The sequence below is a fragment of the Hydra viridissima genome, unplaced genomic scaffold (genome assembly GCF_058129835.1).
Source record: "Hydra viridissima isolate aposymbiotic clone 2 unplaced genomic scaffold, HvirCarnegie_v1 scaffold_9, whole genome shotgun sequence".
NCBI classification, from domain to species: Eukaryota; Metazoa; Cnidaria; class Hydrozoa; order Anthoathecata; family Hydridae; genus Hydra; species Hydra viridissima.
The window spans coordinates 17,946,241-17,965,579 of record NW_028324308.1 but is presented as its reverse complement, the minus strand read 5'-3'; the positions used below and the strand labels follow the sequence as shown (position 1 = coordinate 17,965,579).

Sequence of the window (19,339 nt, the reverse complement as noted above, 5' to 3'; positions counted from 1 at the left end):
AGTTTTTTAGTATGTGTTTTATTTTTTTGTTTTAAAGCCCTTTCTTTTTTTTCTTTTGATGTCTTCTGTTTATATTCTAAGGCTTTCTTAATAGGAGTAATCTGTCAATATAGCTGATATTTATTTCCAAATTTCAGGCCTATTTATTTTCTGTTTTCTAGGCTTAGCTTTTTCCAAAGGCCTTACTTCTTCAGGAGTCGGTAAAAGAAAAGGGTCTGGAAAAATTTCTTCCTTTAAAGTAGACAGAGAGACAATCGATTTATTAAGATTTGTTTGTTTGGAAGTGTTGTAATTTGCAGTGGAGAAACCAACATCAGAATCTGATTTATCTGATGTATACGACATCAAAAAGTCACTTCCTGAAAAAATATCTCTGTTAAATGGATAAACTCCCGTTACTTGGAAGCCACTCATTATGTTCCTTGGAGTTATTGGATTAAGAAGTGCTGTTCTTAGTATACCAGGTACATCATAGATAGTCATAGGTCGTTTGTTTACAGTTATTTACGCACCACATGCTGAGTTAAACTTTTTAGAAGGATTGTAAACACTATTCAATGGTTATAGCTTATGGCTACATTGTGCTGGGAAGGATAAAAGTGTGATCCCATTTTCTATGCAAAAATCAAGAACTGGTGCATCAAGAGAAGAGCTGTGGTTGTCAATTAAAACTAGACAAGGACGGTTGTTTGGAAACGAGTGTGAGTGGCAAATTGTTTGATATAGGGGAAATGGGGGCACCTTGATCCTTTTTATGGTTTATGGTTGATTACTTGAAAACTATTGCAGACAACAATACTACTTCTGCAGATGAATCATTTGATCTGCACTATGGGGCGCTTTGATCTTATTTACAGTTTTTTTTACAAAATCAATAAAAAATTCGCAATAAAGCATAATTAAAAGCATAGCACTTCAAATTTCTGCTAAGAGATTCACATTTGAAGTTTAGTGAACAAGTTTTTTCACCAGAAACTTTAGGATATGTTTCCAAAAACTGAAAAATCAAAAATCAAATGTCAGCATTAATTAACTAAATATGAAGAAAAGTAACGTAAAACTAAATGAAAGAGAAACATTGACATAAATTTAGCAGCTATTTACAAATACAGACGCTCAGAAAAAATTGACCACGCGTCTGCTACGCACGGGTATCGAACCTCGACACTAAGCGTGCACCACTGCTCAATAGCCCGATCTTTTTCTTCAATGAGAATATTAAATGTTAAACCTATCTTTCAAAGTATCACTTTCATTGAGTTCTTCAGTGAAGTCAATATTCTCCTCATCACTGTCATCATAAATTTGAGTTGCCCATTCTGGAAAGTCATTATATTCTTCAGTGTTATATAAATCATCAAGCTGACTATTGGGGTCATCATTATCAAGTATTGGCAAATTAATTGGATTTTTTGATATTTTTACCATATTTATTGGCAAATTATTGAAAATTAATTAAAACTTAACATTTTTACCATATTTATTGGCAAATTATCATTATTTGCTCGAGAAACATGTGAGGTTGATACATCCAAGTTAGGTATATTCACACATGCACTACTCAATATTTCTGAAATTGTTTTTTGTACTTTTTGAATAAAAATAACTCATTCCAAATAAATAAGCTATAAAAATATTATAACTTGAATTTAAATTTCTAAATGATAAAAATTATAGTTAATTACACAGTAGTATGTATGTATTTTAATACGAATCGATGTAATTAATTTTTTCACATTTTTTAATGATGACATCGTGATTGCTGTTGTTGCTCACATCCATAATTATATCATCAACAGATTCTGAAAAAATAATGCTGTTTTTGTAAAAATTTACAATCTGAGAAATTGACTCCTGACAATCAAAAATACTTAGCTAACCAAACTAGCAATGCAGATAAAAACTCACCTTCTGTTTTACATGATGAAGATGTTAGTTTTATAAAGTATTTAATCAACAGTTCGTCGCGTTGGTTTGACAAGGTTCTAACTGACATTTTCGCCAAAATAGACTTAATCATTTTATTAGGCTATTTAAATCATGATGAACAAAATAAACTGAAATTTACAACGATATAGCGCAAAACAAGCAAACTGCTAAAGTGCCAAAGTTCTATCTGCAACTTTATTTAACTAATATTTAGTTTGACAAGGTTCTAACTAACAATAACTTAATAATCTCTTGCTGGTTTTTATTAACTAATTATTATGATAGAGAATTTTATACCCATAAAAAATAATATAAAAAATAGGTCTGAAAATCAAGAAAAAGTGTTCTAATTTGACAGCGATGTAGAATAAAATACCATTAAAGGTATTATTTTAAAATTAAAAAAATCTTTTTTATAACGTTACTCAAATGGACACCTGTCACATTGCGAAACAAAATACTGGTTTCGATTAGCATAGAAATTATTTTTTAATTAATTAAATTAGTTTCGATTAGCATAGAAATTATTCGATTAGCATAGAAATCATAGAACTATTATAATTCAAAATAAAAGGGGATTTATGAGCTAAAATGATCTTTTTATTTTAAAGTAATTAAAAGATTGTTCATAAACAGCTAAATTTTATTTTTGCATTAATAAATTTACAAACTTACTGCAGTCAATGTAAGTACAATTTGCCGCGCCATTACCTTAAGGTAAGTCGATCTAACTATATTTTGCAGTGCCTACCCCAAAATTAAGTCAATACTTCTTCATTTTTCTTTACTTAACTACAACGTTTAGTTGATATATGTGCACTTTGGAACGTTGATCATACAAAGTAACTTATTTTAACTTGTTAAATAAAAAATATCAGTAATATTAAAATTTAAACAACTTGTAATAAAACGTTTTTGTAGCAATAATAAAAACCAGGCTGCGTAGTTAAAAGAGAAACCACGAGGAAAACAAGTTTAGTGAAAATGCAAATAAAAACTGATGACCACGTTGAAAAACAAATTTTTTTCAAAAAGGATTTACGCCTATTTTTTTCATGTAAAAGGAGAAAAAGTCCGTGTTTGCAAAACACTTAACCTAACTACACTGTCAATTTCACAAAAGCTAGTTTACACAGCTCACAACACCAAAGATGTTAAAAATACTCCTACACAAGATCTACGAGGTAATATCATGAAAGGAAAACGTACACTGCACAGTGTACCAAAACGTACACCAACTCAGCTAGGGATCACATCAAAACCTTTTCCAACAGTTGAGTCACATTGTCGTGTAAGTACCAATAGAGAATACCTTGAGTCACACCTTAATATTTCAAAAATGTATAATCTTTACAAAGAGAAATATATAAACGAAAATGTTGAGCCAGTAAAAAAATCTATTTACTACCATATTTTCTCCACCGAATTCAATCTTGGTTTTCACATTCCCAAAAAGGATAGATGCGACCTTTTTGAGAAGTTTAAAGTTGCTGAAAACACTGATACTATGTCTGAAAAATTGAGAGAAGACTTTGAAAGACATCAAGTTTTTAAAAAAGAAATGAGAGATATACGAGCTAAAGAAAAAAAAGATAAAAATGTTCCGGTTTTACTTTTTGACCTTCAAAATTTTATATTGACTCCGCATGCAGAAATTAGTTCCCTTTTTTATCTGAGAAAGCTAAGCTTATGTAATTTAACAGCTTATTTTTCAACAACCAAAAAAGTGTACTGTGCATTATAGACTGAATCAATGGCGGGAAGAAGCGGCAATAATCTTGCCAGTGCCTTTTGCAAAGTTTTGAGTGATGTGGCAGAGGAAAACGACGTAAGTGAGTTAATTACTTGGTCCAACTCCTGCGTTCCTCAAAATCGGAATAGTATATTATCATAGGCTGTGTTCCATTTTTTAAGAGACAATCCTAACATTAAATATTCCTATGAAATATTCCCTTCAGCTCATTCATGCGTCCAAGAGGTGGATCATGCCCTTAGCGATATTGAAAAGCTCATGAGGAAAACAGATTTTTATAGTCCAATTGGATTGATAGGGATGTTGAAACAAGTTAACAGAAAAAATCCTTGTCGTATCATTCAAATGAAACCACATGACTTCAAGGAGTATTCAGTAATAGTAAAGCTGTTTAATTACAAGTCAGCTCCTTTTTCTAACGTTGCTGATCTAATATTTACTTAAACATCTCGCATTATACATTTTAAATCTAGCCATGATCGCAATGGACCTATGAGCTGTGCGAATTTCAAGTTCAATGAAAAACCTAACAGAAAGAATGCAGCAACAAGTCCATCAACTTCCACTGTTTTGAATGTAAAACCAAAGATTCAAAATTGTACAAAGAAACTTGCAGACTTAAAAAACAAAGATATTAAAGCTGCATTTCCGCTTATGCCTCTAGAGGATAGAGATTGCTATCAAGTTGTACTTCACCTATAAAACAAACATGAAAAATTTTTAAGGGTTGTACTTAATGTAATGATTTTAAAATGTACCAAAAAATGTAGCACAAAAAAAAAAAAAAAAGAGTAAACAAAATGTTGTAACCTTGTTTTGTGACTGAAACAATAATCTAATTTATAAAAATTAGCTTTTTAATTATATTATTGTTTCAGTTACAAAATTTAATGTAACTAACTGCTTCAGTCACAAAATTTCGAAGTAACTAACATGTTTCTAACTACCGTTAAACAGCAGTTAGAACCTTGTCATAGTGAGAATATGATTGTTTCACTATGACAACGTTCTAACTGCATTTTGGGGGTATTCATTTTTCTATGAAGAGTGAAACATTTTTTGATAAAAAATAGCAATACTTATAGCAAATGCTTATGTTATCATGAGTAAAAAATTTTATCGATGGATTTTAATAATTTTTGATGGAAGGAACATAACAATTTTTAACATTGATTTACTCAAAACTACTCGCGGATCAGTTAGAACCTTGTCAAACCAACACGACGAGCTATTGCTGCACTGATGATAAACAGTTTTGATATTGATTGGTTGTTATTGCTTTTTAAATTCTTTTATAGTTTTCTAACACATTAGTTAATATTATTATTAACATATTTTGTTTTTTGTACGTTTTGAATAAAAATAACTCATTCCAAATAAATAAGCTATAAAATTATTATACTTTGAATTTAAATTTCTAAATGATAAAAATTATAGTTAATTACACAGTAGGGTAAATCAAACTTTCAAAATTTTTTATTTTTTTATTGTAGCACTATATGTGAATAATAAATTTTATAAGTCATAGGAAATCACTTAACGAATTTTCTTTTTTTACTAAGATTGGAATTTTTGAAAAGGTAAAATTGCTTATTTATACATAAAGCAAAGGTGGGTCGTACTTTTTACATTATTGAAATCTGAAATTGTGTAGATTTAAAAAAATATATTTCCTTTATATAAATATGTGAAAAAGATATTTTTGTTTCATAATAAATTATGAAACGCAAATCCTTTTTTTATATTAATCTTAGTGTGGCTAAAGGTGTTTAAAGATGAAATAAAATTGTTCAAACATAATAATGAAAATTTAAAAGAGTTAAGACTTTTATTGTCTGATCAATAAATTTCACTAAATATTAAAAATTTCATAACAAACAATTTAATGTATGATGAAAATGATATTTAAATATAAGTAAAAAATAAAAAAATATTTTTAATGACTAAAGTTTTTATTTAGTTATACTTACACTTGCATATTATTGCCAAAAAAAATTGTAATATAATCTACATATCGTATAACACTTTGTTTTAAATTCCAATTTTTCTATACAACATCATTTTTAGTAAAAATACATTTGATGTATAACAAAAAAACCTTTTTTATAAATCAACAGAAAATATTTAGTACTTAATCTTCTCAAGGCCATCATTGAGACTTAACAACTTCCAGGCTGGATGCCTCAATGCAATTTAATACTATTATTAACAATTGTTTTACTGTGTCCTTTTTTTGAGTTTTTGTTTTGTTTTGCTGGAAGTCTTCCAGTAAAACAAAACAAAAACTTAAATATAATATATAATATTACATTTGATATCAAATATAATATATAATTGATATCATTATTTTCAATTTTCTTTTATACATATTTATTCACATTTACGATACATAAACCGTAAACATTTTTTCAGAAAATTATTTGCAAATGTAAAAGAAAAGAATTAATGCAATCATGAACAATTGCATAAGCAATTTATGAATATGATAACTTTAAACAAAATACAACAAAAGAAATAAGAAATAACACATATTGCAGAGCGGTAAGCGCCAAACCATTTTAATTTAAATATTACTTTTTCAAATCTGCCTCAATATCAATTTTTTATTTATTTCCCATACGGGTCTCAGACAGATCCCGCGAATAAAGCCCCTATGTATCCCATACCAGATTACCGGACAAATCCCATACGGTACCCATATGTTTTGGTTGGCTGGGTTAGTGGTAAATTCAAAGCACATTTTTTGTAAATGATGTTATGCAATTCTCCTTGAATTCTGTTATAAAGATGTCATAAAAATATATGCAAACTTATCTTCTTGTCAAAATATTGGCGTGTTGTCATACTTTTTACATTAATCTTTAGCTCATAATGTTTAGAATAAGAATTCCTTATATCTCTTTTCAGAAAATAATTTACTTTTTAATTCCCATGTTTAGTCTAGCAAGTCACTGAACAACTTTTTTTTTTCAACTGAATCATTAGACAAACTTAGTATATTTACATAACTATATAAATATCATTGTATTTACAACGTGCAGTTACCATTAACTACTTCTCTTTTAACAAGCGAAAGTAAAAATAATACGTTGCACACTGAGCAAATTTTCAAAAAAAAATGGGCAAAAGACAAAAAGGGAAAATCATTTGGAGCTTTTCTGCTAACGTCAGAACAATCAGGAAAAAAAATTTTACAATCGTTATTACATTTTTTCATAAACGCTGACATAAGTTTAACAGTTGTTATAATTTAAGAATTACAATTGTTGGTAAGTTAGCAAAGAAATACAGTCCAAATACTGAAAACATTTCCATCAACAAGCATAGCCGTATATACCTACGAAAAATAAATAAGCTTACAAATATGCAACTCTTAATCAAACAAGTTATAATCCAACCCCGATCTATTTTTTTTTTTTTTTTTTTTAACATAGATGATATTTTCTGATACAGTGTACAATTAAAAGCAAGTACCTAGTTGTAAGGTTAGTAAAAAATAAAAATAAATAAAAATAGCCGGAGTTTGCTAGCTGTAACAGCCTGATCAGTTTTGATTATTATAGCAGCAACCTAACTATATTGCTGCGATAATAATTATTTGTCATTTAAACAACCATGTAAAGATTATGCTATACACAAACTCATGCAATCTGATGCCATCTCAATCTCATCTGGATATTGAAGAAAAGATAATGAAGAAGAAAAAAACTTTTTCAACTGTTGCTGCTTGGTTAGGGTTAAACCTTTTGCTAATGGCTCAATTTAAATCTCAAAGAATAAAGATCAAGAAATAAAAAATTTGCAAAAACATACTTACAACAAAGGCAACAAAAAACAACAATCCCTATTGGGACCCCAATAGCTATATAAACAACATTTGAACTTTTGACTTCAGTGTCTTTTTTATCACTGATCCCTAGAAAATCAACTTATTATAAAATATCTTTCTTGGATAAAAAAACTCAGTGTCAAGTTAAATGTAATCACGTGAAAAAAAAAATCGAAAAATAGTTTTCTTATATCTAAATTTCAGTAATCGTTAGTGTTAACTAAATTAAACACTTTTTGTAAAGAAATATTTGGCATTTTAAATCAACTAAATATTAATTTGATTTATTACCAAAAAGGTAATGCAAATATAAGCAAACATTGTATGAAAAAAAGTAACTGAAATTGAAAAAAATGAAATGGTTAAATTTTTGTTTATATTAAATAATCTTAATTTGTTTGTGCTGCTGAAAACTGAAACAAATATTTAATGCAAATCACTTTTGGTTTATCAGAAGACTTAATTAAATGTTAGTAGTTTTCTTAGCAAAAAATATTTGTTGAAAAATATTTTATTATCCAGAAAGTTATAATAGGTTAAATAATAAAGAACTATCCGAGTCAATCATCAAAACCAATTTACAAAGAATTTGGAAGTAAAAGAAGTAAAACTTTTTTGTTGAAAAATGTTTTATAAAAAGGTAATTAGCTGTTTAAACTTATCTCGTTAAGTATAAAATATACCTGGACAGTTATAAAGAGTGCAGTATTGATTTTCAACCAGAACTGCACCATCGCAATCGTCCCCATAATAAAGCCGATTGATGCAGTATCGGATCCTAATTGATTTTGGTGTATCGTATGAGCCGCCATTACAGGTGGTGGAGCATTGGCTCCAAGAATTCCAGCTTGTCAGGAAGCCTGAAAGAAGAAATAAGCGTCATAAATGAACTAACAGGTACCCAATAGTAACTAACTATATGCTTACTCACTCCATGTTGATTGTAAAAAATAGAAGAGCATTTAAAAAAAAGTATAATAAAGTTTTTTTTGGATGGCTTTGAATAAAAAGCACCTAATATTTCAGTCTTTAACTTTATTTGGTAAAGTATTTTTTTACTTTGATTATTATTGCGCAATATATATTGTCTTACCCAAGAGGTACTCAAGATAAGCACGGAAATAAATTGCAACTGGAATAAAGCAAGTTCATTAACAAGTAAAGATTTTTAAAGGATTGATACTGTGGAGATCTGTCACAGCAGCCACACTTTTGCATTGTTAGGATATGCTGTTGTGACAAAGTATACAAATTTCATTGTGAGAATCGTTCTAATGATAAACAATTTGTGTTTCAACAAAAAGAATATTCCACTATAAACAAATAACTAGCGGAAACTAATTTCTTTACGCTGAAATAAAGTGTATATAAAGCTTCAAACTTTCAAGATGTTATGAAAATATTAAAATGTTATGAAAAATAGTGAGATTTTAAAATAGTAGGGAATAATATCTCTAAACATACTTCCTGATACAACCACAACAAGTGCTAATAAAAAACCACTAATCAGTGCAATTCTTTGATATCCTAAATTTAAAAAAAAAAAATTTCTTAAATTACAATTACATAAAGTTCATATGCAAATTATATATATATATATATATATATATATATATATATATATATATATATATATATATATATATATATATATATATATATATATATATATATATATAATTTGCATATGAACTTTATGTAATTGTATATATATATATATATAATTATATATATATATATATAGATATAGATATTTACTTTTGAAATTCACTTTCACCGCTATGCGGTCAGAAACTTTGAAAAGTTAACATGTAGTTGTAACTCTTTCCGGAAAACTTTGAACCATGTTCAGATAACACTAATGTAACTAGGTACTTTGGCCGTACATAGGTTTCCAAATAATATTTACTAGGTTGTTGCACATTCTCATCCAGAAAAATTCGTGCAATTACCAAAATTCAATCAAGTATTTAAGAAGAGCTCTTTTCTAATTGAGATACCAAAATGTTTTGGGAACCCAAATGTTTTGGGAAAGCAGTGTGGTTAGGTTGATTTTTTATATGTAAGATGCGTTTCTGAGGTTTTCTCTAATGAAATCATGCAAAGAAGATTAAAAATCACAAATTCAATTTTTGAAAATACGCTTGCAGTCAATGCACAAACATTTAACTGTTTATTCTTTTGCCAGAGATAAAAGAAATTTTAGCTTTTATAGCTACAGGCTTGTTTATCTCAGACCCAGTTTCATTGAATTTGTGATTTTGGCAATATAATCTTGACAAAGGCTAATTACTGCGTTTTTAACGCTAATTCGCCAATATTTCGTATGTCATGTCTTGCTCATTTATTCAAAATAAGTTGACTGTACTTGGGTGGTATTCTCGGCAACTTTGAAAAAATGCCTTACAATTGAAAAGGAAAGTTTATTAATTTATATAATATAATATACTGAATGAGAGAAAAAAGATTTTCGAATAAAGTTAAAGTTATTTACAATCGTCCCTGGTAAATAATTCAAAGAAAAATTTGTAATTCACCTGTGGTTGTTGCCATCGTCTATCAAATTTCACTTTGAATACATAAATCATGCAATCAGTGAAACCCGACTTTAAGTAAGATTTTCGTTTTATTGTTTTGTTATCTTCCTATCATTTCAATAAGTTACTAGGAAATCTTTGACATGTAAGGAATTTGTTCACAAAACTTCTTTTTCAAACGATCCTTATATAGAGGTTCTGAGAACATTGTGACAATATTTATGTGAAAATGAAAATAATAAGATTTGTCTTAATTAAAATTCCGACTCCTGCAGCTCCTTTTAGGAAAAAAGGTATTTGATGATAAGAAAAGCTAATGCTGCATTTGTTAGTTCTACAAAAAAAGAGATTTGTTAATGTTTAATTTCAATTAATTGATATCAAAGAATTTTATTTTTCTAAAATATTTTTAAAATGCTGTGAAAGTATTTTTTAAGCATTTTCAAAGACACAATCTTAATCACCGAAGCAGAGGAAAACATTCGCTGCGTAAAAGTGGGTATCTTTTGAGTACGTTTCTCTTTCAGTTAGACATTTATTTGAGGCTTTTACAATTTAGCAAAATCAAATAATTTTTTTAGATAACACTGAGCTATAAGTAACAATTCTATTAACAATTACAATCGCAACAAATCTCGTTTTCGGAATTTCTGCCAAAAATTTCCTATTATTTAAAACTATTATTCAATCTACGGATTGTTCGTCGTGTTTAGGAAAATCAACGCAATATATCTGCATGTTCCAAATATCGCAATTTCTTAAATTGCGATATTTGGAACATGCAGATATATTGTTATGTTTAATGTGCTATGGCGATACATTGAAAATTTTCTATTTGTCATACAGAAAAAAGCACGATGATAAAAACTTGGTCAAATAACCTAAAAGTTATTAATAATTCTTTTATTCTTTTTCTAAGAAAAGCGGGCATGTCGAAACCGAAACTTGCTGCATAAGATTAGTACATTCGTAATAATCCTATAAAATATTTTACATTTATAACAACAGATAGTTAACAAATGGGAAAAATGATCCAAGATTAAAGTTTAAATAAAACCAATTATATAGAAAAATGCCTTCTTCATTTAGTAACGAAAATTCTTCAGAGTTTCATTTAGTAAAATATAGATGAATAGAGAATTGAGACAAGAAAAAAAATCAAAAAAATTTTTTAAAAAGGTAAAATGTTAAATTTCTTTATAAAAATTGAATGCTTAAATTGAAACTTCTTTTTATTGTGAAGTAGAAAATAAGGAATTTTATTTTTAAGGTAAGCCTTTTATTTTTATTTTTTTACAGTCGTTTTAGAATATAAGTCAGTTAAAAATGTTCACATTTTATTTATGCTTTAAAAAATTTGTTCAATTTATTGTACCTGGATCAGTTAAACTATTGTTTAAAATGCATTTAAAAACATCAATCTAAAAAAACATCAGCATTTTCACCAACGACAGCAGAATGCGGAAACCAATGACGAGGTATCTTTTGTTACCATTAACTGTCCGAGCACTGATAAACCATTGAAACCTTCGATAAAAATAACTTTTACCACTTTTTTTTTGCAGAGATAGTTAAAGTTATTAGTGTAAGGGTTAAAGTTATTAGTGTGTGCTCTCCACAGACCTCTTTTTTATTATATATTCTGTCGGTGGAGCAGCATAAACACTCTTGTATATGTACTAGTTTAAATACATAGTCTCTCCAAATGATCAGTTTCAATCCTCGAGATTTAATTATTAAAAAGAATAAAAATAAATGAATCAGAAAAAGGTTCTGGTAAAATTTTAAATCAATCTAAGTGTATTTTATCTGAGTTAGAATTGCAAATTTTTAATGGGAATCCCGTAGATTGGCAGGGTTCGTGGGATCAATTAAATTTATCAACTCATAGGCATGAAGGATTAAGTGATATAGATCGATTTGACTATCTAAGAAAAATGTTTGTCTGGCCAAGCATAGCCTACTATTTCTGGTCATTCACTTAGTTCAGAAAATTATAAAGAGGTAATTGAAATCTTGACTAGTAGGGAATTCACAAGTTTTAATTTCAGTACATATGGATTCTTTGTTAAAAGTAAAAAAAGTGAAAGATTTCCATGATCTTAGAAGAACTAAGAAAACTTTATACTGATATAGAGAGCTGTGTAAGTAATCTTATATCCCTAAAAATAGAGACAACAACTTACAGCTGTTTGTTAATTCCTATCCATAAGGAGAAACTGTCAGATGAACTTTTAATTTTAATTTCTAGAAAACTTGCCGGAGAGTTGTGGACTTTAGATAGTCTTTTAAAATTTTACAATGAAGAATTACAAGCTAAGGAGCATTTCGTCAAATATGTTTTAAAGTCATGTTATGATAAAAACGAGTATAAAAACTTGAAATACGATTCTTTAAACAAAAATGCACAGCAAAATTTTTCTCATAATTTTAGAAACAAGAACAACTTTACTATATCAGGTTTTCATACACAAAATAAAAGAGCACCAGAACAATGAATTTTAAAATATGTGTTTTGTTTAGAAAATCATAAGCCTTCTCATTGTTTACAAGTTACGAATTTAAACTCAAGAATTGAAATTCTAAAACAACAAAAGAGACGTTTCATCTGTTTAAAATTAGGTCATATTTCAAAATTTTGTCTTTCTAACTATCAATGTTTTCAATACAAATGGGAAACACCACATTTGTATTGAAAAACCCAAAAACACCACATCTGTCGTAACTCTCGATTAAATTACTTTTAAGCCTGTTAATTGGCATGGTTAAACTCCTCACTCTCTAATTCCTCTCTTATTTCGCTCAACAAATTTCCTAAACTTACTCGTAACGCTCTCCTCCTCGCTACTTTCCTTCCTAACGCGGCAGCCATTTTTAAATAGATATGAACAACAACTCAGAATAAAATCGAATTTTTGTCAGAATCAACACCTTCAACAATTAAATTCCAATTCTATCAAATCTTTTTTAACAAAATCACAAATAACATGCTCCATTTACTCAATGTTCAACAACTTTTCTTAACTCTTCATAAACTTTTTCTTTAATCTTTTAATGTTAAATCTCGAGGATTGAAACTGATCATTTGGAGAGACTATGTATTTAAACTAGTACATATACAAGAGTGTTTATGCTGCTCCACCGACAGAATATATAATAAAAAAGAGGTCTGTGGAGAGCACACACTAATAACTTTAACCCTTACACTAATAACTTTAACTATCTCTGCAAAAAAAAAGTGGTAAAAGTTATTTTTATCGAAGGTTTCAATGGTTTATCAGTGCTCGGACAGTTAATGGTAACAAAAGATACCTCGTCATTGGTTTCCGCATTCTGCTGTCGTTGGTGAAAATGCTGATGTTTTTTTAGATTGATGTTTTTAAATGCATTTTAAACAATAGTTTAACTGATCCAGGTACAATAAATTGAACAAATTTTTTAAAGCATAAATAAAATGTGAACATTTTTAACTGACTTATATTCTAAAACGACTGTAAAAAAATAAAAATAAAAGGCTTACCTTAAAAATAAAATTCCTTATTTTCTACTTCACAATAAAAAGAAGTTTCAATTTAAGCATTCAATTTTTATAAAGAAATTTAACATTTTACCTTTTTAAAAAATTTTTTTGATTTTTTTTCTTGTCTCAATTCTCTATTCATCTATATTTTACTAAATGAAACTCTGAAGAATTTTCGTTACTAAATGAAGAAGGCATTTTTCTATATAATTGGTTTTATTTAAACTTTAATCTTGGATCATTTTTCCCATTTGTTAACTATCTGTTGTTATAAATGTAAAATATTTTATAGGATTATTACGAATGTACTAATCTTATGCAGCAAGTTTCGGTTTCGACATGCCCGCTTTTCTTAGAAAAAGAATAAAAGAATTATTAATAACTTTTAGGTTATTTGACCAAGTTTTTATCATCGTGCTTTTTTCTGTATGACAAATAGAAAATTTTCAATGTATCGCCATAGCACATTAAACATAACAATATATCTGCATGTTCCAAATATCGCAATTTAAGAAATTGCGATATTTGGAACATGCAGATATATTGCGTTGATTTTCCTAAACACGACGAACAATCCGTAGATTGAATAATAGTTTTAAATAATAGGAAATTTTTGGCAGAAATTCCGAAAACGAGATTTGTTGCGATTGTAATTGTTAATAGAATTGTTACTTATAGCTCAGTGTTATCTAAAAAAATTATTTGATTTTGCTAAATTGTAAAAGCCTCAAATAAATGTCTAACTGAAAGAGAAACGTACTCAAAAGATACCCACTTTTACGCAGCGAATGTTTTCCTCTGCTTCGGTGATTAAGATTGTGTCTTTGAAAATGCTTAAAAAATACTTTCACAGCATTTTAAAAATATTTTAGAAAAATAAAATTCTTTGATATCAATTAATTGAAATTAAACATTAACAAATCTCTTTTTTTGTAGAACTAACAAATGCAGCATTAGCTTTTCTTATCATCAAATACCTTTTTTCCTAAAAGGAGCTGCAGGAGTCGGAATTTTAATTAAGACAAATCTTATTATTTTCATTTTCACATAAATATTGTCACAATGTTCTCAGAACCTCTATATAAGGATCGTTTGAAAAAGAAGTTTTGTGAACAAATTCCTTACATGTCAAAGATTTCCTAGTAACTTATTGAAATGATAGGAAGATAACAAAACAATAAAACGAAAATCTTACTTAAAGTCGGGTTTCACTGATTGCATGATTTATGTATTCAAAGTGAAATTTGATAGACGATGGCAACAACCACAGGTGAATTACAAATTTTTCTTTGAATTATTTACCAGGGACGATTGTAAATAACTTTAACTTTATTCGAAAATCTTTTTTCTCTCATTCAGTATATTATATTATATAAATTAATAAACTTTCCTTTTCAATTGTAAGGCATTTTTTCAAAGTTGCCGAGAATACCACCCAAGTACAGTCAACTTATTTTGAATAAATGAGCAAGACATGACATACGAAATATTGGCGAATTAGCGTTAAAAACGCAGTAATTAGCCTTTGTCAAGATTATATTGCCAAAATCACAAATTCAATGAAACTGGGTCTGAGATAAACAAGCCTGTAGCTATAAAAGCTAAAATTTCTTTTATCTCTGGCAAAAGAATAAACAGTTAAATGTTTGTGCATTGACTGCAAGCGTATTTTCAAAAATTGAATTTGTGATTTTTAATCTTCTTTGCATGATTTCATTAGAGAAAACCTCAGAAACGCATCTTACATATAAAAAATCAACCTAACCACACTGCTTTCCCAAAACATTTGGGTTCCCAAAACATTTTGGTATCTCAATTAGAAAAGAGCTCTTCTTAAATACTTGATTGAATTTTGGTAATTGCACGAATTTTTCTGGATGAGAATGTGCAACAACCTAGTAAATATTATTTGGAAACCTATGTACGGCCAAAGTACCTAGTTACATTAGTGTTATCTGAACATGGTTCAAAGTTTTCCGGAAAGAGTTACAACTACATGTTAACTTTTCAAAGTTTCTGACCGCATAGCGGTGAAAGTGAATTTCAAAAGTAAATATCTATATCTATATATATATATATATATATAATTATATATATATATATACAATTACATAAAGTTCATATGCAAATTATATATATATATATATATATATATATATATATATATATATATATATATATATATATATATATGTATATATATATATATGCTACTCACCTCCCCAAGGCTTTTAAGGCCACTACAAATGAGGAGGCTACTTGTGGTTATATATATAATATATTCAAATATTATTTATTATATATACACATATAATATATACATATGCTATATAAATTTATATATAGCATATGTATATATGATATATATATATCTTTATAGCATATTTAGATATTATATATATATGTGTATATATATGTATATATGTAGACATTCGTTTATATGTGTATACACATTTTTTATACATTTTATACACATTTTGTATTATATATAAATATAACACAAATATTTATATGTATAAATATTTATTCATATGTGTACATACATAATAACTTTGATAAATATAAGTTATTATGTATTTATACATTTAGAATTATTTACATGTATATATAATTATGTAAATAATGTAACATATATATATGTGTGTACATATATACATATATATATATATATATATATATATATATATATATATATATATATATATATATATATATCTGTTTGTGTGTCTTTATGTAACATTACATACATTTATGTTAAATGTTTAAAAATCATTGAGAAATTAAACAATGGTATATATTATTAATATTGTTTGTAATATTTCATAAAACTAATTGTTTATGTTAATTTTAGTTAAAAAGTTATAATGACAACCAATGATGTTATAATGCAAACTAATGAAAAGTTGACTTCATTAAAGTCAATTGTGAGATCCACTAGGTTTTCATTATTTTGCATTCACCATTTTTATAGAGTTTTTGTATATAATATATATATATATATATATATATATATATATATATATATATATATATATATATATAAAGAGAGAGAGTGAGATAGAGAGACAGAGAGAGAGAGAGCAGGTATTTGCTAATTATTCATTTAGTTTCTAAAAAAAGCCAGATTCATATTACAGTTTATTTAGAAATCTTTTTTTATTATTATTATTTTTAGCTTGCAAACGAGATGAGTTAGTAAGGTAATGTTGGAGTTTTTGTTAATAATTTTGTCTGAAATATAGTTGTATATATGATATAAAACAAAACATGTAATATATTGCATCAAAGATTTAAAACTATTTTGTTTTGTCAAAAAAAGAAAAGCAATACTCTGTAATTTTAAGTTATGTATTTATTTAAACTGTTAACAAATTTTTTTAATATTTATTTAGTTATTTATTATCAAAGTATAATACTTTTTTTAATTCTTATTTTTTGCTTTAGATGTTGCTGAGAAAAGAACAAGAAGATTTGTCAACAGTTTGCAGGTATGAAATATCTGCAAAAGATTTATATCTTAAGATTTTTTGTTTTAAATGATAAAATACTTTTGCATTATTCCTTTCATTTAAATTTTTCATGCACTTTTATTTTTTCTCTACTGACCTTTTTTTAAATAAAACCTGTTTATATTCAGCGGAAGAAGATGAAATAAGTAAGCTTTATGATCATAAAATTTGGAGGTTTAAATGAGTTTTATTTTTAAAATTTTTGATCTTCCTTTCACATTTAGCTTTAAAAGAAATGCAAATCAAGCAAGGTAATAATTTTCATATTGTTAATCTGTTACTTATTTACCCTTTAAAGTCTACTTCGTTTTTTTTTTTTTGGTGGGGGAGAAAAGTGAAGGCAGAAAAGAAACTATAATATAAAACCTTAATTTCAATTTTATTTAAGGTGAGGAGGAGTTTCACGTTAACCTCGGACGGTAATCTTTTTAATGGTAGGATAACGTGATAAAATACTCCTTTATCTGCAAAACAGGTAAAATTCAAGAAGGGTTCTCTGGTTGTAAAAAAATGCTTTTACTCTTCTGTAGTATCAATTATGATATGGCATTATGTAAGACCATCCAAACCGCACAAGTGGGAATACATGAATGTTAAAAAATTGGTTGCTTTCGAATTAATCAAGTATATTTTGGACTCACTTTTTTACTTCTATTTAAGCATATTCACAATATGTTTTTACAATTAGTTTGAATATTACCAGTTGTTAAAATTAATTATCTATTTTAATATATATTTTTTGTTTTATGTTAAAATTACTAATTTAGTTTAAAATGTACTTTTGTTTATAGTTCGAAAAAAGGGTGAGTTGGGTACCTAGTATATATTGCAATTTTAGCTAATTTACTAATTTTGCTAAAAATATTGTACAAAATTGCATAAAAGCAAAATATTTTCTTTTTAGCTAAAAGAGAAGCAATCCTGGGTAAAAATAAATCTGTTTATTTTATATATTAAATATTCTGAACGTTATTAAGTTACTATTAAACGAGTTACAGTTTGTTGAGCTTTATTATCCTCAAGAGCCCATCATTACCTTAAAAAAAAAGAATAAGTTTGTTTGGTTTGCTAAATTTATTTTCTCATTTTACTTTTTAAGTTATGAATCATTAGTTTAGTTATTCCAATGTATTTGAAATGTGTTTGCATTACTGGTATCTACAAATTAAAAACCTTTAGAAATCTGTATAAGCTAGATTAAAATGAGTAGATTAAGTATAAAGAAAATTATAATATTCATAATAAAATTTGAATAGTAAGCAAATGTTTAAACAAAAAGTTTATTTAAGGACCACAAGAATAGATTTACAAACCACAAGAGAAACGTGTGTCATTTTTTAACTTATTTTACTTTTAGTTTTGTCTTATGATTTCTTACTCTTTTGCATTTTTTACGTTTTGTAGGACTTACACGGGCTGATTTTCAAAGTTGGCGACAAGAGCACCACGGGCCAAATTCTCGCTGTGCCTTCGAGGTTTGGAGGCGAAATGGCGGGGCAGATTTTCCTAATTTCCGCAACATGTCACGTCTTTGAGGTGGTCGAGGCGGGCGGGAAAGAGGTGTCGTGGAGAACCACTACTGCTAGGTTTAATGTAGTAAAATAATGTTGATACTGAAAAAATTAGTATTTACATGTGAAAAAATTCTGTTTTTATATTGTTCACCTACTTTTGTGCTTTTATCTTAACTTTGAAAAATACATCTGAGTCAGCAAAAAAAAAGGAATAATATACAGACACTAAAAACGTTACCACTCTTCAAGGATCTAAACTTTAAAAATGCAGAATATCTTTATTGCCAACACTGCAGTAGAATTATATATATATATATATATATATATATATATATATATATATATATATATATATATATATATATATATATATATAATGCAAAATTTAAAAAGACTTGTTAGTAAAATGGGCTGTTAAAAATGGACTAACAGAAAAAGAAAAAAAGAAGTACACTTGCTTATTACAAAAACTAGTTTCCGATAAAAAAAAAAAAAAAATTTTAACAAGCGAAACAAATATATGTCAAGAATATAACAAGTATTTTGGTAATGTAGGCCCCTCGCTTGCTTTTAACATTGTGCAACCAAATCAAACATTTGATAATTTTTTTGGGAGAAAAACTAAAAACTCGTTTAATAAAAATCCAGCGTGGTAGTTTTTCATTTTAAACGCATGCGTACGAGCAAATAAAAACATTCTAGGTCTGCGTTTTTTTAAATTTTCAAAATGTTATTTTGCATCATCCGA

At 27.4% G+C, this 19,339-nt stretch overlaps 1 protein-coding gene and 1 long non-coding RNA gene across 6 annotated transcripts; one reads left to right on the top strand and one right to left on the bottom strand.

The window, feature by feature from the left end:
- Positions 1–6,831: 6,831 nt before the first annotated feature.
- Positions 6,832–11,216, bottom strand: LOC149884386 (uncharacterized). 2 transcript variants are annotated; one of them, XM_090098465.1, is made up of 5 exons: positions 10,049–10,797; positions 8,976–9,038; positions 8,195–8,371; positions 7,500–7,598; positions 6,832–7,019 (listed from the first exon to the last, which is right to left on the bottom strand). In XM_090098465.1, exons 1-5 carry the CDS (start codon positions 10,062–10,064, stop codon positions 6,997–6,999), a joined length of 378 nt encoding a protein of 125 aa, XP_089954591.1. In that variant the 5' UTR covers positions 10,065–10,797; the 3' UTR covers positions 6,832–6,996. The 2 variants fall into 2 exon arrangements, with proteins under 2 accessions (XP_089954591.1, XP_089954592.1); XM_090098466.1 differs by lacking the exon at positions 8,976–9,038 and having other exon boundaries at positions 10,049–11,216.
- Positions 11,217–11,341: 125 nt separating this feature from the next.
- Positions 11,342–18,715, top strand: LOC149884385 (uncharacterized). 4 transcript variants are annotated; one of them, XR_016455863.1, is made up of 8 exons: positions 11,342–14,838; positions 16,744–16,768; positions 17,013–17,056; positions 17,302–17,328; positions 17,466–17,511; positions 17,608–17,701; positions 17,982–18,002; positions 18,482–18,715. It is a non-coding gene; the product is annotated as an uncharacterized LOC149884385 (long non-coding RNA). The 4 variants fall into 4 exon arrangements; XR_016455864.1 differs by having other exon boundaries at positions 11,344–14,838; positions 17,466–17,496; XR_016455865.1 differs by lacking the exon at positions 17,466–17,511 and having other exon boundaries at positions 11,709–14,838.
- Positions 18,716–19,339: the final 624 nt, after the last annotated feature.